Source organism: Phalaenopsis equestris, unplaced genomic scaffold (assembly GCF_001263595.1).
Source record: "Phalaenopsis equestris unplaced genomic scaffold, ASM126359v1 Scaffold000132, whole genome shotgun sequence".
Taxonomy (NCBI): domain Eukaryota; kingdom Viridiplantae; phylum Streptophyta; class Magnoliopsida; order Asparagales; family Orchidaceae; genus Phalaenopsis; species Phalaenopsis equestris.
In genome coordinates, this window is record NW_018164574.1 from 540,609 (window position 1) to 566,259 (window position 25,651).

The 25,651-nt window shown below is 34.3% G+C and overlaps 1 protein-coding gene across 3 annotated transcripts in view; it reads right to left on the reverse strand.

Annotated features, from left to right (window-relative positions):
- Positions 1-4,513: 4,513 nt before the first annotated feature.
- LOC110021302 (chitinase domain-containing protein 1) overlaps positions 4,514-25,651 on the reverse strand; it is a 62,089-nt gene continuing 40,951 nt past the window's right edge. The window contains exons 7-9 of one of the 3 annotated variants that reach the window (XM_020719743.1): positions 11,298-11,655; positions 4,907-5,101; positions 4,516-4,731 (exon numbers count right to left, since the gene is read on the reverse strand). In XM_020719743.1, coding sequence (XP_020575402.1) covers positions 4,676-4,731; positions 4,907-5,101; positions 11,298-11,655 — 609 coding nt within the window. In that variant the 3' untranslated portion in view covers positions 4,516-4,675. Of the gene's footprint in view, positions 5,102-11,297; positions 11,656-25,651 lie in introns of all 3 variants that reach the window. The other 2 variants (XM_020719742.1, XM_020719744.1) reach the window with 2 other exon arrangements.

The following is a 25,651-nucleotide window of genomic DNA, read 5'->3' on the forward strand; positions in this document are numbered from 1 at the left end:
CAAGTTCATACAACACTAATAAACAAAAAATACTTATCTGAAAACTATTTCTCAAAGCAAATCCTTTGTAGCATTTCCTTAGAAATGCATGAAGAATGAAGAAGATGCATGAAGAAGATATCTCTCACTTTTCTCCTTCTCTAACACTCTTACAGAAAGTTTCACACTAAATCTCACCATAAAAATACTAAACTATGAAAATAAAATCACTAATTGACTCTAATATGGAAGTCGAATGGAATGATGTTGTGCGAAAAATGAAAGTAGAGGAGTGAAAAATATAGAGGAGCCCATTTTCTGATGAAATTTGGCCCCAAACAGAGCCCAAGGTTGGTTCTCCAAGAGGTGCCTCCAAAAACTCTTCAAAAAGTCGTCCAAATACATCGAACCTTCGGTCTACACTACCTTTGCCATCGTCGGTGCTGGTCTGGCGCTCGTCGGCGCTGAGTAAAAAATATCCACGTTAATTTGTTCTGCACCGTCGGCGCTGCCGGCACTGAGCATTTCTTCAAAAACGACATTTTTTTGCTTTTTTTTTTGCTTTAAGCCCTAAAAATCAACAACCTGCAAGAAAACATAAAAATACCTTCCATTAAAGTACAATATCATCAAAAATAGGTATAAAATATGGGTCTAACAATGCATGTATTTTTGGTGTATAAATTAGCCATGCAACATAGGTGGGTGTTTTGTTGCTTTGCGCAACAAAAAATTGGTGCACCTCTACATATTTGAGCCTAGTTTCAATGAGAGATCGATAGAAGTTTTTAATTTGGAACTAGGCTAATCATGAAAGGTGCACCACATGGAACTAGGCTAATCACAAAAAAATTGGTGCACCTCTACATATTTGAGCCTAATTCCTAGTTCCAATGAGAGATTGATAGAAAAGTTGGTGCACCACATGGTGAGCTCAAAGGTGCATAAATATATCTAATCAAAACTCGTGTTTATACCTTTACCTAGTTCCTTGAGGTGCATGATTATGTACCAATCTTTTTATTATGAGGTGCATAAATATAGTAGGGTTCCACACATCAAGCACCTCAGAACACGAGTTCTGAGGTGCATGATTAGCTATGTAGATAATTTTTTGTTTGACATATTTAATTGCATGTTGACTTTTTTTGAACTTTTATATGTACTTTTTTTTTGAATCCCCAAGATCAAATTTTTATCAGAAATAAGGTACAAATCAAGTTCTGAGGTGCTTGATGTGTGGAACCACATGGTGAGCTCAAATGGCAATTGACTTTGTCCTGTTCTTTAATTTTGAAATTTTGTTATTATATGGAACTAGGATTATGCAAGTATATGCGGAGTCCAACCACCTTTTTGGTTCTCTGAGATATATTGTCAATCAAGCGGTATCCGACATTCATTTATTGTGTTTATTTCTATGGTGAGTGTCGAATTCTTCTGATAAGCTCTATGAATATAATGTATACTCATTAGTGTTGAAATTTATATTTTTCTACAAAAATGTTCTAATTATAAAAGATTAAGGTAAATTAATATTTAGGATAAAAATATTATTACTTTTAAAATCTGCACTTACTTTTATGCATAACATTCGAGCTGGTTTTAAAACAATTTTTCATTCAAGGCTATTACCTAAGTCATACTTAATAGGGCCTCCACATTAGGGATTGATTAGGCAACTACATCATTTTGTATGTCCCGAGGAAAAGTGCCCAAGCTTTTTGAACCGGGCTGACCAAACATATCTTTTTTACTTATGTGGTTGTCTAGAATGACTAGGGTGTTAGAGGCTCCACAACCCAGAAGAGGTATAAGTCCTTTGTAAGATGGTTTTGGCTTTGTAGACAAACAACTTTTCTCTTAATTCCAGAGGTGTTCTCGCCACATTCTTGGTGGGTGTAAGTCCCACTCCTACTGTGAATTCTACCTACATAAGTTTATAAGGTGTCAGATGTCTCTCTCCTTTGATTTTAGGGCTTTTGAGGTTCCTTGTACGATGTAATTCAAGTCGAGTTGGGTTGATTACCTTCTCGACCAAGTAGACCTAGGTTCTTAATAGCTTTATATGACGAATCGATGGAGTCCTGGCCCAGTTATCTCTACTCGATAAGGATATTCTTATTATTATATTGGTAAACCTCCTTTGAGTCCAATCTTCCATTGATATTATGTTGGTGTCATCTCATAGACCTCAATTGTTAATAGGCCACCACCAATTTGGGATATGATGACTCACTTTGTTCCCTTATAGCGTGATTCAGACTTTAAAGCGTCGGGATGTTTCTGTTCAAGACAACCTGGTTTTTCTTTAGGCCTTGTTTATCGACAAGATGTTGTTCATTTGAGGATGTGAGGGATTCACTCTCTCCCATTTGGTTTGATATAGGTTTTGAAAGCAGTGGGATCTTCGTAGTTGAGATAACTGAATTATTTTGATTTACATTTTTATTAATTATCATAAATTGTAAGCAAGGTTCCTTTTCATAGGTATGAGTTGTTCTTAACCTCAAAACAAAATATAATTTCGGTTTTCTTTTTATATGGGTTGGTTGTGTAGGGTTTCTTTATGAATATAAGTTTCAGGTTGTTTTAATCTGATCTTGTTGTTGCACATACACTCTTGACCTATCATGTGAGGATAACCTAACATAAGTTCTCCATGTTATTTTCAAATTTAATTTGTTTGTCAAGTTTCTTTATATGTTCTTTCTTTCTAAGCTCTCAATTTCACACAAGGTAGGAGGTTTTAGGCAAGCTGGCAACTGCAAATTCAAAAAGAACAAAAATTGATGGCAACTATGAAGATAGAGAAAGAGTTTTTTGAGTCGCATCTATCCCACACAAGGTAGGAGGTTTTAGACGAGCATCTCTGGATCGGTAACATCACAACAATTGACCAGTTCATATGGTTGGGCTTGGTCAAACCAAATTATGTTGATTTAACTGAATTCACTGCTCTAGATGAACTCCTTATCATGCTTCACATTCAAGAGTATTTCAGATTCATTTCTTCTCATTGTTGTCGCTTCTCTTCTATTTGGTAAAATGCCCAACACTCACCGTACATTTTAGGATGTTGAGTTTAGATTTATCATGTGAGGCATAACAAAAGAATCAGAGCGATAGGAACGTAGAGGGAGAAATAGAGTGAATAAAAAGAATAAATGAAAGAGCACGCACAAACTTGCCCCATAGAGACGAACAAAGTATTTTAGGGCTCTTTGACCCATTTTATATGTGAAAAATAGAGGATAAAAGAGAGAAGGGGGGAGAGAGTTCTCCTTACAGAATATGGGTCCAGAGATAGGAGCCAGAATCCCCTTTTTACATGTTATGATCCTCCTATTTATAGAGGATATGAGGTCAAAAAATAAAAAAATTACATATTTGCCCATACTTTAATATGGAGTTGCAGGAGATTGTTCTTTAGTTGTTACTTTTATATGTGTAATTGATTTATACCACATTTAATATTCCCGAGCTTTTCAATCGGCAATACATTCAGTTAGTCAACCATGCAAGTGTGTATACTGGTCTTTATTTGTTCTAGAAAGCCGATGGGCTTTGAGAATAGTAGTTAATCGGTCATGGTGTGGTCGGTCGGTTACATGTGTTATGTGATGATTTTTGGAGGAATTTTTTGAGAGTCTCTCTTTATTACTTGTTAGATTGTTGAGGGTGCAATATCTTTGTTCGGTTGTTCGAGAGATTATTTGTATTCTTTCGGCCTGGGTGGCCTTTTGATCCATCACCATCATTTCAATCAACTTTCTGTCAATCGGCTAGCAATTCTTTAGCTTCAACTTTATGAACATTTAATTTTGGGTTGATCGTCAATTACTTTGAGATTTATACAGACAATTTTTCTTTTATTATTTACACTATATGATATCTTATTTAAATAAAATTTAATTATTATTATTTATTTAATATATAAATTCAATAATAATGTATAATTTTGATAATAATATTTTTAGATTTATTTACTAATTAACATACTATCATCCATCATAATCAATGCAACATATTCTACGATATATAAAAATATTTTTATAAATAAAGCATAACATTGATGCATTTGGCATGCTGATAATGTGTCCAATTTTAAAAAGTAATCCAAGTAAATATAAATATTTTTTTTGTAATCATTAATGAATATAAAGATTAAGCTAACAAACTTATTCTTAATTTTTTTTTATTTTAATGACAGTTTATTAACACCTTTATGTTATTTGATTACATGAAAATCCGATGGCAACTTATATATTATCTCAATTAATTAGTGAAAAATGATTATTTATTAATTAAAATATTATTCAATTATTTGTTTATTTATATTTATAAAATTATTTATTTCTAATTTATATGAAAAATTAAATATTCATTTAAATTTTTAGTTTATTCGTTGACTCATTGACATACACATTTAATTAATATAAATAAATTGAAGTACAAATTTAATATAACCTTTAAAAAAATTTAAATAAGCTAAGTATGAATACACAATGTTTGGCATAAGCTAAACCAGTAGTATCTTCTTTTTAATTTATCATATAACTAAACCAAGTTTAATCTACTATCATTCTCGACTCGACTCAATTACAACCCTATCGTGAACATTCATTAAAAGAGTATGTTCCAATAGTATCTTCTTAAAATACCAAATCACACCCGAAGACTTGAAAAATAAGCTTTAGAGGAGCTCATAAAAATAGTCCAGCCCTTGTCCAATCTCCCACAAAGAAAGACCACTATCATTCTCGACTCGACTCAATTACAACCCTATCGTGAACATTCATTAAAAGAGTATGTTCCAATAGTATCTTCTTAAAATACCAAATCACACCCGAAGACTTGAAAAATAAGCTTTAGAGGAGCTCATAAAAATAGTCCAGCCCTTGTCCAATCTCCCACAAAGAAAGACCAGCTCCCCAAGCCCGGGCTTCATCCAATCTCATCCGGATTGATTTCAGGGATGGATAGAAAACTGCATGGTGAAGATTATCTTGCGAATAAATGAAATAATGTTCTGCGCTCTTCTCGTCCCAATGCAGCACAGGTCTGTATTTCTCCAGCAGTGATAAGTAATCCCTACCAGTAATTGCTTCACCTGAACCTGCTGCAAGCATGGGAAAACAAAAATATAAAATTAACAAGTTTCATAAAATATTATGTCTGCATGAATGAAAAGGTAGCTGTAAAGCTATCCAAAGCTTGTTTTCGAATGTTGTTTTGCTGTTGAATGAGTAGGGTAGTAGACTCAGAGAGATATTAAGCGGAGATAAAAATGACAAAAAAGCTACAGATGAACTATCAAATATCAGCGCTATAGCAATAAATATGTGGGGGGTTTACATACATCCCACAATTTTTATGTATTTACATATCTAACACCTAAACATTCATCTTTACATGCAAATACTCAAATCTCCAACAACACATCAAATATACCACCATCACTATTTGTCTAAAAGTGATTTGCACCTTTAAAGCCAGGTTTATGACACCAAGATATTATAAGTGTAAATATCAAATTTAGAGAGTTAGATATGTGAATACATCAGAATTGTGTGATATTTATGTGAATTTCCCTAAATATATCCAATGGTGATTATGATGATTTTGACATATACTATTTTCGGAGCTGCTTAGTCGCAAATACCATATGTAAAATAAAAAATAAAGGTGTTGTGATTTTTTTTTTTTCATTTTTAAAGTAAGATTTGAAGTGAATCAAATACAAAAACATTTGTATAGCTAATTTATAATGCCCCTTAATAATTATTTTAATGAGCTTAAAACTCATCAAACCATGCAAATTCCAAATGCAAGGAAAAGTAACTAGTGATCTCATTTTTCACATCACACAAGGCCACCAGCCGTTGCACTTCGCATTTTAATATATTTGAAAGTGTTAGAAGTTAGTAGTGTTTATTTCTTTCCTTTTTGGATATGTCCTAATTTATGTATTTCCTTGTTTATGTATTTTCTTATTTATAAATTTCCTACTTCATGACTTTCCTTTTATCTCTAACTAGTTATTAAAAATTAATTTAATCCTACAGATTTGGGTGTTATGTCCTTCCTATTTTATAACTCTTATATCATATATTTGTACACCTTTTAATATCAATAAAATCATCCTGTTGGATTCCAACATGGTATCATAGCCAAGGGATTTACCCTAGACACCGGGATTCTTCTCCAGCTGCCTGAATTGTCATCTGCTGGCCTATAGCTGCAAGTACTCCCCTTGTCAGCTACCGGATGCTCTTTCTTGCTGCTGGAAATCTTCCCTGCACGTTTGCACGAGCCATGTTCTCACCAAGAACTAGGATCTACTTTTTTCCCAGCCGGAACACCTTTTCCAGCAACCTGACCAGCATCCTGCCTAATAGATCTTTTTTTTTCTTTTTTTGGGCTGGAATTTCTTCCCTACTGTCTTAGTTTGTTGAAAGGAATCATTTCCTTCCATGTCTCAGCATCCCACATCTCATTTGGTTCTGTCGGAGCCATAGCTAATTCCTCCACCATCGAGCTTAAGTGTGACATGGTTCTTGAATCCACTGGATGATCGGCACTTACCTCAATCCCTCCATGGACCGGATGACTTGAAAACCACATGAATTTCCCGATTACCACCCATATACTAAACGGCTCTAATTTTCTCCAATCGCCTTAAAGCTGTGTCGTTTGTCAAAGGTCAAAGTAATTCAGCCATCTCATAAGTATTATTCATGAACCTATGAAGACCGGCCCAACATATGCAACATAGGAAATGGAGAACTCCATGATCATGTCGTGGCTGATTAATTCCATGAAGCCTTGATTGTTCATTTATACTTATTTCTTCCGTCTCAAGTGCCCTCTGCACTGTCATTCGCGACACCTACTTAGATGTAGGTAATTCTGGACAACTCTATGAGGTTTCTAAGAAAATTCGTGAGGTGAAACAGGGTTCGATGATGGTGACCCAGTACTACAATTACTTGGTAGCATTATGAACAGAATGTGATATCTACTGACTACACTTGGGACTCTCCTATGGATCTTTTTCTCTTCCAAAAACTTTTGGAAAAGGATCAAGAGTACCAATTCCTAGCAAGCCTGAATAAGGATCTTGATAAAGTCCACGATTGTATACTCGGACGTAATCCTTTCTTACAATCAGAGCAACATCACTGAGCTTCACCACAAAGAAGGCGCAGACTTGTCATGCTCGGCAACACCACTCCTCCAACCGAGCCTTCAACCTTGGTCTCCAACAGTACTCCACACTCTGTCACATCGTCGTGAGCCACTTACTACATAATTTTTGTCACAAACCCTACTATACTTGCGACAAGTGTTGGAAGCTCAGCGGGAAACCGACAAATACGTTTTTTGTCAAATCTTCAGTCGCTAAAGGACTCACTATGACCTCCGAATTGGCGACAGTTCAGCCTACTCAGACCATCTCCGAATCAGCAGACTCCATCAAGAGTCAAATGAAACACTTGATTACACTATTTGGGTCTAGTCAACTCTCCTCCGGTTCATCAACCTCAACTCTACAAAGGTAACATCTCTATGCACCGCTGGTTTTGCTTCTTCTAGCCCAAGGATTATTGATTCAGATATCATGAATCACATGACTAGGTTCTCATTTCTTCTTAACTTATTCTCCTTGCTCCGGGAAAGTTATGATTAATATTGTCGACGACTTCTGTAATTTCATTACAGGTAAAGAGTCAATTGTACCTACAGTTGGGCTGACTTTAGAATTCATGTTACATATTTCTTTACTTAAGTGCAGCCTCTCGTCGGTCAGTAAGTTAACATATGATCTTGATTATGCTGCTCACTTTTTCCCTGATGTTTGTGTCTTTCAGGAACGTCGTTTGAGAAGGATAATTGGAACTGTTAAGCATGTAGCCAGGCTCTATTTTTTCTAAGAAAATGGCATAGATGACACTGACACTCAATCTCGTTGTTGTAGTTTTTCTCTTTCTACTACATGTCTAATTATGTTTTTACATTGTCGTTTGGGTCATTTCATTTTTTATTATGTAAAACATTTGTACAAGTTGATATTTGCTAATAAAAATTCATATTATTCTAAATATAAAATTTGTTAGTTAGCTAAACATCAATGCGTGCATATCCAATTCATCCTTACACTCCTTTTTCATTTATACACAGGGTCCCTCTCGATCCGCGAGCTGCGTGGATAAAATATGATTTCTTACTCTAATTGTTGACCACACTCAGATGCTTGGGTTTATATTTAAAAAAAAAATGTTAAGCTGCGATCATTTTTAAAAATTGTCACTCATTCATTCTAACCCAATTCAAAACAAATATTCAAATCCTTCGGACAGACAATGGATATGAATAATTTAACTCTACATTGGAAGAATCCATGGCGAGTAAGGACATTCTCCATCGTAGTTCTTGTATGGATACCCCTCAAGTATAGCCAAGCGAAAAAACAAACATCTTCTTGAAGTTGCTCATTCAATTATGTTTCAATCCATTGTCCCTAAACGGTTTTAGGATGATGTCATCCTCACTGCTAACTACCTCATCAATAGAGTTCCCACAACAGTACACATTTCGGACCCCATAATCCATCTTGATGCCTTGTTTTCCTACCAACTAGTCTTTCTCCACATTAGATGCACGACCTTTATCTGAAACATAAACTCAACTCGTAGTGAACTTGATCCCCGCTCAATCAAATTGTCTTTATTGGCTATTTTTCCACTCAAAAAAAGTCTATTGGTGTCTGGATCCCACCACTAAAAATATATTTATTACTACCGTCATCTCCTTTTTTTGAAAATGCCTCATTCTTCCTTGACACTACCTCAAGGAGAGCTTGATTTTTTGTAAATGTTCATCTTCCGACTCAGTTAGACATTCCTCTTACGACCACGGTGTCCAGTGCACCTTCACCACCGATGGATTCGCCTCCAGCCTGGCCAACATCACCACCACCCTTTATTCGAGTCTATACTTGTCGTCCAAAACCCTATGTTGAAACTTGTACCAATGCCCCTATCATCAAACCCACTGCTCTACCGCAGTTCTTGGAATCTGCTCCCGCCGACATCCTTGGAAAGATGCCTTCACCACCTACGACGGTCACTCCAGATCCGAGTGATGATGTGAATCTCCCTATCGAGCTATGCAAACAGATACCGACAGAAACTTTGTATCCTATGGTGAAATATATCTCATTCCACAATCTTTTTCCAACCTACAAAGCATTTGTTACTTCTATGACAGATCGTTGTCTCCCATCCACTGTATAAGCTACTTTGGTTGACTCCTCCTAAAAGGCTGTTGTCATTGATGAGAATGCTTTTCGGCGCAACCATACAATGGTCGATCTTCCCGAAGGAAGAAAGCTATGGGGTGTCGGTAGATCTTCAACACCAAGTTTAACTTCGACGGTTTCTTTGAACGCAACAAGGCATGACTGGTCGTCAAAAGATATTCTCAAACTTATGGAGTTGACTATGAAAAGACATTTGTTCCAGTTGTCAAACTCAATTCCATTCATGTCCTATTAACACTAGTTGTGAATATGGATTGGCCCTTCAACTAGAAGTCAATCATGTTTTCCTTAATGGAGATTTTGTCAAGGAGTTTTATATGTCTCCCCCCCCTTCTTCCCGCGGATGAGTGTAGCGATTGCGAAAGTCCCTTTATGGACTAAAGCAATCCTCACGGGTCTGGTTCGGCAAGTTCACACAGGTGGTAGTGGGTCATGGGTTCTCTCAGTCCCAATCTGATCATACACAATTTTTTCGGCATTAATCTGGTGGTTGTATTGTCATCCTCAGTATCTATGTCGAATATATTGTGCTCACACGTAATGATCTGCTAGCCTTAGAGTCACTCAAAGGCATCCTCGTCATGTCTTTTGAAATGAAATGCTTGGGCTTTCTCTGATATTTCTTAAGCAAAGACGTAACTTGGTCCTCTCGGAGCATTTGTCTTTCCCAACACAAATATATGATAAACCTATTGACCGAGACCAACATTCTCCTTTGCAAACTGATCGTTATCCCAATGGACCCAAATGAGAAATTAATGGATATTCCCAATACCGTTCCAGTGAACAAAGCCTACTACCAATGTCTCGTAGGTAAGTTCATTCACCTCACTCATACTCACTTGGACATTTGTCATGTCGTGAGCAGTTTATGCATGACCCTTGCGAGCACCATCTCAACGCAGTTCATCGAATCCTTCACTACTTAAAAAAAAAACACCAGGCTCAGATTTGTTATTCACTCGTTATAACTCCAACTCTATTGTGGTTTATATAGATATTAATAGGGTCGGGTAAGTCCATGACAGACGATCTACCTCAAGTTACTGCTCCTTCGTATCGGGGAATCTTGTTATTTAGAGAAGTACAAAACAGTCTATGGTTTCCCGTAGTAGTGCTGCAGCCAAGCTTTATTATATGGATTTGGGGGTGTGAAGCCCTCTAGTTGGGCATTATGCTCAATGAGTTACGTATGTCGGTTATTGCTCCTTTGTGGTTGTTTTGTGACAATAAAACCGCCATTAGCATTGCTCATAACTTGGTCATATATGATCGTACCAAGCATGTAGAGATTGATCGTCACTTTATCAAGAGAAACTTGATTCCGGAGAGATCTTTGCTCCATTTGTTTCATCTACTGGAAAACAGGCTGATATTCTCACAAAAAATCTTACTTGTCTGTTGTTTGATGACTTCAAATTCAATTTAAACATGATTGACATCTATGCTTCAACTTAAGAGGAAGTGTTAGAAGTTATTAGTTTTTATTTCTTTTCTTCCCAGATATTTTCTAATTTATGTATTTCCTTGTTAATGTATTTGCTAGTTTATATATTTCCTTATTTATATATTCCCTAATTTATGACTTTCCTTTTATCTCTAGGTAGTTATTAGAAATTAATTTAATCCTAAATATTTGGGTGTTATGTCTTTCCTATTTAATAGCTCTATAATGTATTTATACCCTTTTTGATATCAATAAAATCATCGTATTGAATTGCAACAGAATGGTATCATAACAAACAAATAAAAAAATTCAATGCATATGATTTGTGTCCAACTAAATAACACGCACGTTTTAAAATGAAAGCATTCTAAAAACATTCAATCTAACAACCAATTGTCTAGTTTAAAGTATAAAAATTCCACAGAGCAGAAAAATCAATTTAATTTGCCCAGAGAAACAATTTGCGAATGAAAAAAGTGTCACAATGTTCATCAGTACTCTGAATTAATCATGAAATCAATATCTGGCAAAGTTTGATGAACAAACCTTCAGAAAGTGAGAAATCATTGCCATAAAGGTTGATGCCAAGAAAGATCATATGGGCATGGCTAAGAACACCGCCAACATTATTGCCACCAAGCAGCAGCTGCATGGATGAATGGATCCAACTCAGAGGAGCATTAGGACCTGGATTTTGTGGTCCTGAGAAGGCATAGGTCATGAGAGAGAAACCATCCACAGAATCACTAAGTTCTTGCAGATCTTGAGGCCCGAAGTCATAATCAGCAAAATTTTGTGAATGAGGTGGAGAGATAACGTAGATCAACTCAAGGTGAAGACTGTCATTTTTTGCTGAATTTACAGAACGCATTACATGCCCTAGCCGTTTAATGAATTTCAACCCCTATTTAAGAGAATTTGCCATTGACACGGTTTAAAAAAAGAGACGGTTGTAATTTCGTATTATATCACCTAAGAAAATGCGGCAACGTTCTATAAATCTCAGCAGACGAAATTTAAAAAAAAAAAAGATCATTTGTATTTGCTTACGCTAAAAATAATAGTATTCATGTGGAATTATTATGTAGGAGTTTAAAAACACAAAATAATCCAAGGACGACGGAGTAATAAAAAGAAGTTAAGAAAATGCAGTGCACATTGGAAGCAAAAGGTATGCATCTTGTCTTTTTTTACCACAGCTTGTGTGGTTTTAATGAGATTAACTTGTTGATCAGTTCAGGTGATGCATAAAAAAATCTGAATTCTATTTTGTCCCGGATTTGGACATCATGGTCATCACTTTATTTTAGTTAACTTATTAGTTTGAACGGAATTTGGTAGTTTATTAGCAATTTATTAGTAAATTACAAATAACTCGTTAGGAACCTATTATTTCTTACATCAATAAATAACAAAAGTCTCAGTTATTAAAACAGATTATGACATTCGTAAAATTTTTTATGAGTTTATAGATCGCTCTATTGACGGAAAAAAAGAAGAAAAATAAAGAGAAAGAAAAGTGGAATGATCCACATTTTATTCAGTTAAATTTTGGTTTTATTTATAGGATTTTATAATGGGCAAATTTAAGAAGTAATAAAATATGAAAGAGAAGATACATTATGGAAACAACCACAATTAAGAAAAATAGTCAAAATTGAAGGTAGAATCAATGCTTTTAAAAACGTACTTCACGAGCAAAATAAAACAAAGCACAGGACGCTTCTTCACTTCATTGAAGCATATGCTTCGAAGCGTTGAAGTTAAACTATAAGTTTTTTTTATAATTTTTAAGTTTTTAATTATTGTAGACAACTATTATAAGTTATTTTTAAATTTTAATTTGAAGGTTCATCATTAATGTTTGCTTTCAAATTAGATATAATATCACATTCTTTTCTATTTTATATCAACTTTTAAGTTATACTTTACATTTTATAATTGCTAATGAATGAATTTATACATTAATAATTTTGCATAACCTACTAGTATTTTGGTTAATAAAAACGCACCTTCAGTCTACACATACATTTTGAAGTAAAAATAAAATATTGTGCTTTACGTTTGGATAATATTGGGTAGAATATGTAGGAAAATATACCATATATGCTTACTAAATCTGACTAAATTGCAAGCCGTAGGATGCAATCCAGTAATGGAGAAGCAACCATGTCAACAATCCGAAGGAGCCCCCACAGCTACAACCGCATAATTGCCAAACTCGGCAATTCAACGTATGCAGGAATACCAAGATTTCCACTCCAGCATGGCTTGCAAATAACCTACCTCATTTGTTGGAAGTCCATAGAAGCAGTGAAATTAATTTTCTTAATTTTGAAAAGTAATAGCTATAAAGTATTCAACAAGTTTACATTTTTTTCTAGAATTTTTATCCGTGATTATAACACCATTCTTATAGATTTACTTACCTATCATCCTATGTTTTTACGTACATGGCCCCTTAGTACATTTCATTTTTTTTTTTGTTGAAATAGCGGGGTATTGAGAAAAGTGTCAAAATAGTCCCTAGACTATTTTAAGGTCATTTTAGCCCTGACTTTATAAAACTGTCAAATTAGTCTTAAATTATTTTTAAAAAGGGTAAAACATATACATACAACACAAGAAAAACATAAAACACAGAGAACAAAGAACACAAGATTTGACGTGAAAAAATTCGATGGGAAAAAAATCACGGAACCACATCACACTAAAAAATTAACTATAAAGAAAATAAGGAGAATTATACAAATTACACCACACTCAAGCCTCTTCACATTTTGGAACACTTTAGGATACTCCTCTCATTTACAAGAGAAAAATTGAAATCTAGCCCTACTATTGACAAAGACAGCACAATAAGAAGGAACATCCCAAAATTTGATTACGGGTGACGGCACACTGGGATATGACATTACAAAACTTCAATAAGCGATGGAGCACTACATCAGGTGCATTACAGTGTCGCGCTTTCGGGTTTTAAATCAAGATTGGGTGTTGCAGCACTCCCTTCTGGGCAATGAAGTCTCGTGCTCTTGAGTTATGAGCATGTACCGAGCACAACAATGCTAGATTTTGGGTGATGGATGTTGTGTACATCAAGAAAAAAAAATTTTGGGGTGTTGCCCTCACACCCAAGGAGGTGCCTCCCGGTGGCCCAACTTCAATATATCTGAAGCAAAACTTTGAACATAAGCTTACAACACAATAAAAAACATAAAACACAAGATTTGATATGGAAAAACCCGAGGATCGAAAAAGAACCACTGAGCTACACAACACCAAGAAATTCAATATAAAGAAAATAACGAGAATTGTACAAATTACATCACAATCAAGCCTCACCAAACTTTGGAACACTTTAGGACACTCTCTCATTTACACAAGAGAAAAATTGATATCCAATCCAACTCTGTCAACAAAGATGGCACAATAATTAGGAACTTAACAAAAATTGATTACGGGTGCCGGCGCATAGCGATATGGCTTTACAAAGCTCCAATAGACGATGGGGCACTACATCAAGTGTTACAGTGTCCCGCTCTTGAGTTTTGAATTCGGCATGGGCGCTGTGGCACCCCCTTCCGGGCACTGGAGTGTCGGGCTCTCAGGTTATGAGCCTGTATCGGGTATGGCGGTGCTATCTTTTAGGCGATGGGGTGTTGTGTAAAGTAAGAAAAAAATTTCAGAGTTAGTGTCCCCAAATCCAATATAGGGAGGTGCCTTTTGTAGGCCCCTCTCACCCCCAAAAACAAACTCACCATCAAGCTTGATAGGCAAAACTGAGGACATTAAGTGACCAATTGATTGACACAACCGGGTTCCATATAATAACAAATGAGCACAGATATGAAGGCAAGGTGATCCGAGCAACAAGGACCATCTAACAACTTCGAGTAATGAGACCAACACGATTTCCAAACAGCATCAAAACTTCTCAATGAAGCATTTCAAAGGGATAGTGCAAACAAAGCAACATAACAATTATTGCAATAAGCTTGACATGGTGAGACAAAGTTTGAACAATTCCTAAAGCGGTCGAGAGGCATGAATGAGATAGGTAAGTAAATTTTTTGAGAAGCACCCTCCTAAAAATTCATTTTTATTTTATTTATTAGCAAAGTTATATATTTATATAATTTTAGATTTAATAAAACTAGTGGTGGGATTATAACAATGGGTGAACAAGTCATTAAAAAGATTGAATGCCTTTAGATATCTTGGGTCCATTGTTCAACGTGATTGTGATATAAATGGGGATATTATTAGTATAATTCAAGTTGGAAAGTTGAAGTAGAGTTATGCATCGCGTCTATCGTGTGATAGAAAAGTACCGCTTAAACTTAAAGAAAAATTTTATAAAATGAAACTGAAATTTGCAATGTTTTATGGCACAAAATGTTGGCTTGTAGAAGAGAAGCATAAAATTAAGTTTTGTTGAGCTGAGAATGCTCAGGTGGATGAGTGGCTTTACATTTAGAGACAAAATGCAAAACGAATATACACGAAGGGGTCGCAGTAGCTCTAGTGGCAAAAAAGATTGAGTAGCTCGCCTTCGATGGTTTGGTCACATTAAACGTCGACCATCTGATGAGCCAATTAGGAGAGTGGATGTTTTAGCTTTGACTTAAGTTAAGAAAGTTAAAGGATGACCTAAAAATACTTGGGCATATTGTATCAAAAAAGATCTTAATTTATAAGAATTAAATGAAAATAAGACACTCAATAGGACACACTGGAGAAAAAAAATCCATGCACTTGACCCACTTAGTGGGATAAAAGCTTGTTGTTGTTATTGCTCAAATTTAATAGACTGGTTATTTATACTTAAAATTTATAGTTTTTATATTTGTTTTTTTGGTAATAAGAACATTTTTCTTGGCAATAAAGATGAATATAGGCCAAGCAAAGCTCTCCTTTGAGTAACAATAAAGAGGATCACTCAAAGCTTCCCTTTGAACATTATTGAGTGGATGGAGCTCCCCAAGCAATGAGTGGTAAATATATGATTTCTTTTATATTTGAGGTATTAATTAGATTGTTGAAAAATTTTCATAGGAACAGGTTGGGACAATGTCAGAGGGGATCCAGGATTTTTCCCATCCACATCAGGGCAAGTTTTTCATTTAAGGGCCACTTGTTTCTATAAATTTGTGAAATTTTCTAAAAGAGTTATCATGTATTGATTACATTGCAAAGTAGTTGAAAATAGAATTGAAGGAATTGACAATGTCAAAAATAACTTGTGTAATACTATTTTTAAGTGGCTTGAAAACTCAATATTTTCACTAATATTTGGTGTTTTGATTGAGACGATTTATATGCAAACGGAAAATGATGATGATAGATATGCACTGGTAAATAAGAGTTGTGATGATGATGAGAATGTTGACAATGAGTGTGCAGATTCAAATGATCGTAAAGAATATAATAGTGATTATGAGATGCCACAAGATAATTTATTTGAAAACAATGTAAATCATTTTGTTGAACTTGTATGTGATCAGGATAAAGAGAACAAGCCATTGATTCCTATGATGTATATTTCAGAAAATTTTTTAAGGAAAAAATTGTAATATTGATTATATAAACTCTAGTGAGAATATATACATTCATGATATAGTGATGAATATGTTAGTACCAAATGGCCAACATTTAATCCTAAAGTATAATTAAGGAGTACTAGTTTTGAAGTTGGCATGTCATTTAACAATAAAGATGAGTATAAAGATGTTGTGCAAAATTTGTCAATTCAAAGAAAAAAAATAATTAAATTTGTAAAGAATAACAAAAGAAAATGTCAAGTCATTTGTAGAAGACCAAATTGCCCAATTGTCATATATATTTTCAAGAATGAGGGGAGCAGTTCATAGCTGATATGATCATTACAGGAGCACATTTGCAATTTAAATTATCATAACAAAACTTTAAACTTTACTATTATTGCAAAGAATTATTTTAATAAAATCAAGGTCAATCCATAGTTGGAGTGTCATATGTTAAGAAGAAAAATTATTAAAAATTTGAGATTGCATGTGTCAAAAGAAGAAGCTAAGAACATCTTACATAATGCTCGTAAAATGATCTAAATGAAAGAGGAAGATCATTTTAACAAAATTTCGGACTATTGTTTAGAGACTGTAAATATCAACTCAAGCTCAATTATTGTCGTGCATACAAGTCAAGATTAAAATTTAGATGGTCAAAAAATATTTGTAAGGCCTTATATTTGTTTTTTGCATTCAAGAAAAGATTTTTCTCAGTTTGTAGACAATTTATTTTATTTTTTATTTATTTTTTTTCAGTTTGTAGACAATTAATAAGAGTTGATGGATATTTTTGAAGGGGACCACAAGCACTAAACTATTAATAATGATAACTCTTGATTAGAACAACAATGTATTTCTCATTCCATGAGCAGAGCAGTGGTTGAAGCAAATAGTATGAGTAGTTGGGAACGGTCTTAAATTTGCTTGGCAAAGATATAAATATTTTTTAAAGAAGGTATAAGTTTACATTTATTTTTGATAAACAGAAAAGGTTAATTCTTGCATTTGAGAATATATTGTCTAATGTCACTAATAGAATTTGTGTTAGATATTTGCACCAAAAATTTAAGAAGGTTGGATTTACTAGGGCGTCAATAAAGAGTGCATTATGAAGAACCACAAGGGAAACAAAAGTTAATCAATATATATTTAGAATGAAAGAGTTAAAAAGTTGAGTGCCACAATACACAGATGGTTGAATGAAAAGCCTCCTAACGAGTGATCAAGATCACATTTGAAGTTTAGCTCAAAATGCGACACAACTCAATAATGTGCAAGTGTTTTAATGCTTTCATCCTTGATGCTAAAGAGTTATCAATCGTTTGAATGCTTAAAAGAACTAAAACTACGGTAATGACAAGAATGCTACGAAATAAAGAAAATGCCATGAAATGGGGTTAGAAGTTATGCCCAAGAATAAATTATGATCTTGGAAAAAATATACATAAAACCAAAACATGCATTAGTATTAAATCTGATGACAACAACGACAAGAGAAGTATTATGCATGGGGCACACTTGTGGATTTTGAGACCAAATCATGTAGCTACAGGAGATGGGAGCTGACTGGAATACCTTACGTACATGCTTGTGCTGCAATACTTATCAAAATTATGAGAAAATTTATGTGAAAGCAACATCATGACTATAAATGATCCAGATGAATGGCCTAAGAGCAACATGATCTCAATATTGCCACCAAAGCATAATAAATTTAGGAGTGGCATGCCAACAAAAATATGAAGAAGAGCTCGTGATGAACAAAATGATTTCTCAAAAACGAAAGTCAAGTAGAGCCACCATCATACTTCATTGTAGCAAATGTAAGGAAAGTGAACAAAATAGCAATACATGCGATAAGAAACACAATGGTATGGGGGTTCGTAGAGATGATACCAATGAAGTTGGCCAAAAACTTGAATGTCATCAATATCGCAAACATCTACTTGCAAAAGTGCAATGATGAGTTTTATATTTACAATGATCCTAGTTATTTAATTAAATATTACTTGTGATGTATTTATTTTGATTTTCTTTAGGATCCTCCAAAATATTATATTAATCATCAAATGTAGATTCTATCACAATCTAAATTGATGTTGCAATCGTGCACATAATAATCTTCAAACAAAAAAGCTAATTGTAAGTTATAATTCATTTTGCTTGACTACTAAATATATTTTGTTCTATGAGTTTATTTGTTGCTTCTCATTTTTATAGGTATACCATTTTAAATGAAAGAATACCAACTAAAAAGCTGCTTGGAATGAACTGTTCAACAATTCATCGACTTTTTTGTTTAGTTACTTTGGACGATAATATGTAGTTGCCTGAGTTTTGGTTTTTTATTTTTGTTATGTTGCAACCATTTAGTTTTACAAGTTTTTCTTGTATTAAGCTTCTCGAGCTATGGAATAGTAATTAAAATTTGACTTTTTTATGTTGTGTTATGAGAAACTTTATCTTTGTTGATATGTTTCTTTTTTATGAATATTATTAAGGATGTACTACAGACTGCATAATAATGCCATTTCTACACGGTTAAAAATTTGGGGAATTTGCTACTCATTTGATCGTGTCAGGTATGTTGATGATTCAACCAATCAATAGAAAACTTTAAGCTAATGCGGTAATGCCATAAAAAATATTTTTTCCCATTATAAAAATTAGTAAACACATGTATTAACTTGGTTTTTGCATCACTTTATTTTATTGAATAAATAAATTTTACAAATGAATAAATTATGAGACAAATGTTTATGATTTTTAAGGAGTAATATCACGACTGAAGATCTGCTTGTAATGAATGATTTTATTAATGAAGCATATGGCAAATTATTTTTTAAATGGTCTTTTGCAAATAATTTTTTATTTTTAATATTGTAATGAATTTTTTATTAATGAAGTATAAGGCAAATTATTTTTATTTTTTAATACTAAACGTAGTTAAATCAAATACTTTAATATTGAAGCATTTTCTCAAACAAGGATTAGTGTTTCATCAAGAACTAAAAAAGTTAAGTATGCTCATGTTGAAGCACTCCTACTATAGTTGACATAAAAAGTTATATCTATGGAATAAAGTCAAGTCTGTTAAGCCAAAACAAACAATAACTTGATAAGTTAAAGTTCGGGCTATTGAAAACTATATCATTGATATTTGAGTCATCTTATGTATTACGGACCTCATGATATTTTTATTATTTTATTTGGGATACTTTAGTTTACTCAATTGTTAACAATGTGTTAGTAGTTTGTTAGCAATTGAACAGTGACTTATATAAAGTTGTTTAAAGCATGAATAAATTTATAATTATGGGTGTGAAGATCCCTTGTCTATTTCAATATTTTTCATTATTTATCGAGTATGAGACCTAAGATCCATTCAGCATAAATAAACTCTTCATTCAAACATGGAACTTATCATATTATTTTTCCTCATGCCATCCTTTTCGTCTCATTAATTATTTTTTTTTAAATTTTCAAGTATGTTCTTTATCATTAATCCCTCATTTATACTTTATTCTCAAAATTCATAATACTAAAAAAAGTTACAACACTAGAACGCCATTCATTTCACACACTAAAGTGTTTCTAGCTGACACTGAAATTTTATTTTGATTGATGGAATCTCATTGATTGGAGGTAGTTCTAACTCTCTTTAATTATACCACTATTAGATCCTTAACCACTATCATTTTTGTTAATAATGCATGCCTCCCACTCTTTGCAAGCTGAAAACTAGAAAAAAAAATTTTAAGAAATGAGAAAATAGCCAAGTGACGCAGGGTCTCCCAGAGATGACGTGAGATCATGTCCTCACACACGGGGAACTGGAGCGCGACATCTCGCCAGATCGAGATAGGGCATCTCTTTTCTGGGACGATTGGGACTAATTTAGAAGCGCAGTCTAAAGGCCGGTCAACCTTCCTTACATGGCATTATCGCCTCCTATGTGGAGTGGGGTCGACTTTTAATTACCTTAGGTCTTTATAAGTTGTAGTATTTTATCGCAGTTTTTAATTGAGCTTCTGTCAGGATAACTGTCGGCATCCCTTGTTTCTTCTTGTAGGTTGTATCCAAGGGCGAGTGGTGCTTTGGAAATATCTCTTTCCAAGGTGATGATTAGCTTCCAAAGGTTGAGTGGTGCTCCGATTGTATCTCACTCCTGATAAGGTATTTATCTACGGCCTTCCTTCCCCCACATCCTTACCCCGTCACCGTCATCGCAATACTTACTGCAAACCACCAGAAAAAGATCAGCGACTATTTCCCTGCAGCCACCTTCCTTCCCAACCACAACAAAGCAACTCATCTTTCCTTGTTGTATCCCCAACTGCTAGTCTTTCCCCCTCCTGTCCTGTAGCCGATCCTTCTCCTCTACAATAGCCTAGTCGTACATATCTTCCTTGCTTGCAGCATTCTGTCTCCACCTCTTTCCCATCGGTTGTGGCAGCCTCCCTGCCGTCACAACGCAATCTCCCCTTCAACCACTTGCTTACTATCTTTCAGCCATCTTATCAATCCCTGCCTATGGCTCCTATCTTAAGCCACAACACGACCACCACCCACCTAAGCCTTAGTTCTGTGTCGTCTCTTTAGTTGTATTATAGTTCTGAGTGTGTTTGTTGTAATTCCTATTTGATTTCAATAATAAAATTTATATTTTTCGTCATATTTGAGTAAACTCCGGTATCACTAAGAAATTCATAATCATTAATCAACTGTAATAATTGTAAAAGGGAGAGACTTCGATGATCATATTCACTAAAGAAAATACCTATTTATAGGTATAAATGATGAATAGAGTTCCACGTGTATTTTTTGTAATCCTTATTTGTTTTCAGTAATAAAATTTATATTTTTCATCGTATTTTGGTTAACTCCGGTATCACAAAGAAATTCATAATCATTAATCAACTGTGCTAATTTTCAAAGGGAGAGACCTCTATGATCATATTCATTAAAGAAAACACTTATTTATAAGAAAAAATGATGAATAGATTAAGAAGAAAATAAATATACATTTTACAAACATATATATTCGTAATATAATATATTATTCCTTGTAAGCTTCATATGCCAACACACTCCCTCAAGTTGTTGTATAAATCCATTAACTTCAAACTTATCACATGACAACAAAAATAGAGAGGGCCAAGCGTTTTGGTGAAGATATATTCCACTTATTCTAAAGTAGAAACATGAATAACTAATTTCTTCGAGAGCTTATCTCGTATAAAATAACATTTAAGTCAATATGTTTGTCTTTCATGAAATTGAAGATTACTAACAATGCATATAGTTGCAAAAGTGTTGCAATACAAAGCCATAAACTCAATCACAAGAAAATTAAATTAATTTAAAAAGTTTAACCCACATCATTTCACATGTAGAATGATCCATCATTCTATATTTTACTTCGGTAATAGATTCAGTTTGCTTTTTACCATTCCAAATGACAAGATTAATTTCAACAAAAATGCAATACACATAAGTTAATTTTTTGTCATCAACAACACCAATTATTGTCAACATCAATGAATACTTCAATATTTTTGTAACCACTCTAAGAATGCAACAACTCTATTTACAAGCTTCTTGATGTATATAAGAATGTAAATAACATTCCAATATTTTTCTTCTTTCCTTTTCTTTTCTACTTTTTCCCACTTCTCTCTCCCTTTCACTTTTTTGGGTGTTTTGTACGTCTTGATTTACAAAAATAATAATAATAAATAATTGATTCTAAATGCCAAAGAAATTAATTATTTAGCTAACTGATCTTTGATAATGAGATGGATCATCAAATGGTATATCCCTAAAAAATATAATTTGATTATCCATGAGAGTGTCAATAAGTTTGCACCCAATTTTGGGTAAGGATAAAACTCTGACAACTCAGCACTTACAACTCATGGAATCCAATCCTACCATGATGTTGATAGAGAAAGAAGATGACTAGACCTTATTGTGATCATTGTCACAATACAAGAAGCACTAGTGACAACTCCTAGAAATTACATATAAGATTCCAATGTCCAACAAAATCATGAAATTCATGAGAACATTATCACCACTGAGACTCCAATGTCATTTGACCAAAGTTCACACATCAAAATGTAATTGAATTACTTCAAAAAATGATTTAGCAACCATGAAAGTCTCGACAAATCTTTTAATGTTCAAAGACGTAGCCCTCTAAATGATCGCATGGTTATATATGAAAAATTAAATCCTAGATTGACAACTCAAGTGCTATTGAACACATGATTTGTGATGCTATAATTTTGCATAACTAAAAACCATGCTTTGGTGGCAACAATGTTCTAATTATAGGTAGATCTCATTCTATTGTTGCCGGCATCAGATTTGTCACACTTTCAAAGAAAACTATTTTAGATATATGCTTTATTTTTTTCAAAACCAGATTGCAATCTTCTTTTCCTCAATAACATTAAAAAGAAACATGATGTAAAGCCAAGTTCGTAAAAAATGAAAAATAAAAATGAACCAAGCAATGTTGGTTTTGTTTAGTGGCTCATTAGGGAAGAAAAAGGGGAGGATCAAGTGAGCAATTAGTGAGATAGACATAGTCTATGAGTGATGATAGAGACGGTAACAAAAATTGTGAGAGGGGAGAGTGAGGCTGGCAAGTGGCTCAAGCAGCTCGTGAGGCATGCAACGTGGTAGGTAAGTGGAGCTTGGATGGAGCACACCGAAGAGGAAAAATTAGAGAGGTAGAAATACCAAGGTCAAGCAATGGAGCGAAGTCAGGCGCGCAAGTAGGCAACGGTGGTCATTTTATACAAGCGACCTAAGCAAGGCAATGCAAAGCATGACACACGACTGAGAAGTTGGTTCTCTAGGCTAGGGCTTTTTCATATTCAGGCTTAAGGAAAAGCTGAAGCTTCCAACTACTTTTTTATAACCTAGATCAAAATTATGTTTAAATGCAATTTTAAACTAGATCTTTTGTATGCAAAAGATTACCAAAATAGTGAAGGAATATTAGAATATGATGAAGGAAGAATATTTAAGATATCTATAAAATGAATAAATCTATTTTCATCAAGGATTTCTAAATCTAGAGTTAAAAGCTTTGTGAAATATATAAAATATGTTTCGTGTTAACTTAAATAATTTAACACATAAATAAAAAATAATAATAATAATAATAATTCATTGAAATGAAGTACAAACTATAAAAATAAAGTACTAAAGAAGAAAATTTGAGAATTACAGTGTATGATTTAAAATAAATTGAAAAGATAAAGGCCTAATGGTAGTGATACGTTGAACTTTAAAATGAATATGAAGTTAAAAAACATAAGAAAGAGTTGAGATGAATCAAGATATTTTAAAAAAAATTGATAAAACTTTTATACATATGTGTATCAATATATATATCTTGCCAAGAAGAACCTGGCAAAACCTCTTTTGCCCAAGTGATGGGTAATCCTCAGGGGGAGACGGCGGTTGGCTTCCCTTCAAGTTATAAGGAGCATCGTGAAGGTACAGATGACTGTCCATTTATTAAGAATGTAAGCAGAAGAAATGGGAAGGAAGCATTCTTTTTCTCCATGTCAGAAATTTCAACGTTGACTGACAAATTCAAATTTGCTCTTATTGGGAAATTTCAGTAGGGACACCCATCTATGGAAATTATCAAGAAAAATTTTGATGAACTCAAATTAACAGGAAAGTGGAAAGTATGGCTCGTGGATGGGAGACATGTATTGATTCAGTTAATCGTGTCTGAGGACTACACTCGGATTTTCTCCAAGAAAATATCTTAACATCGCTGGTAAACCTATAAAGCTACTCAAGTGGTCTTCTGATTTCGACCCAAATCATGAAACTCTCACTGTACATATATGGTTTAGTTTACCTGGTCTCAAGCTGTATTTTTTTCACCATCAGGTTCTCTACTCTATTGGGGTCATCATTGGGGGTCCTTTGAAGCTAGATTTGCCTACTTTCAACCTAACCAGACCCTCGGTGGCCAGAATACTTGTGGAAAGGGATATTACTTTACCTGATAATACTGAAGTTTGGCTGAGCACAACCCATAATGGTTATTGGCAACAAATCATAATGGAGCACAGACCCCCATATTTTACCCACTGTAAGATTTTTGGTCATGTCCTTGATAAATGCCACAAGTTTAATGCCACAAGTTTCACTAAGGTTCAAGTGAACAAGGATGGGTCTAACCCACTGCTATGGACATTTTAGTTCCACCTGAGGAGGATACTACCAGACAGGAGGTGTAGGATACTAACCTGGGGAGGATACTACCAGACAGAAAGTGTTTGATGCCCCTGAGGAAACCCCCATGACACTGTTGTTACTGTTATTGCGAGTGATGTGATGTTGGCACCTTCAAACCCACATAGAAAACAATACTGATGGACTATTGTATTACCTACAAATGATATTGTTCAGACAAATAATCAGGAGAATCTCGTAGCTCCACTTCTTCAGGAAGTATCCAGTGTAGAGGCAACTCATGCTTCACATATACTAGAATCTATTATGGGTACTACGGTTGGTATTCCTTCTGCTTCAGCTCTACCACCCCATCAGACTGATTATTCGGAAGAGGAATGACAGACCTTTCAAAGAGGAAGAAGAAGAATGGGAGCCAACTCCAGCTCGGGAGCATATTGGATGATACATTGGTTACTACTAGCAATGGCAATCATCTTACCAGCTTATTAGCATGCTCCTTCCCTAGAACTAGAGGCATAGGCAAGACCAAATTTGGTCGCTCTATAGCCACCTTATACTTTGTATTTTGGCATTGTTATACTTTTTATTTAAGTATCTAATGTATTTTTCTATTTTTTCTAGTTTTGGAACCATTTGTGATTTTTGTGTGGGCAAGGCATCATGCTTGGGCTCTCCCACACATTGTATCTGTATCTTTCTTTCTATTTAATATATTAGCATTTTTGAACTTTCAAATTTTTTTTTTTTTTTTTGGAAAGAGCAGCGGTGGCTCCCTACGCGTTAATATTTAAAAAAAAGGTAGAAGGATAGGGGGGGAAAAAAATACAATTAACTCACCCCTAGGGGTCCTTCTCCCCGCAGTACAACTCACTCAAAAAGGAATCTCTAAAATACAGGTATATCCAAATACCAAAAAAGTCAAAAAAGAGTAATTATGTGTACTTGCATATCTTGGAAGTATCTTGAAAAGAGAAAAAAACAAAGAAAATCATGCAGAAGAGCTGTCCTCGGTATAGTAGATATATCCAAAAAGACCGTGAGCAGGGACTTCAGCACAACCCGTGAATCCAACAAGAGAGATCATCCTGTAACGAGTGATAAAAACAGCCAAACCAA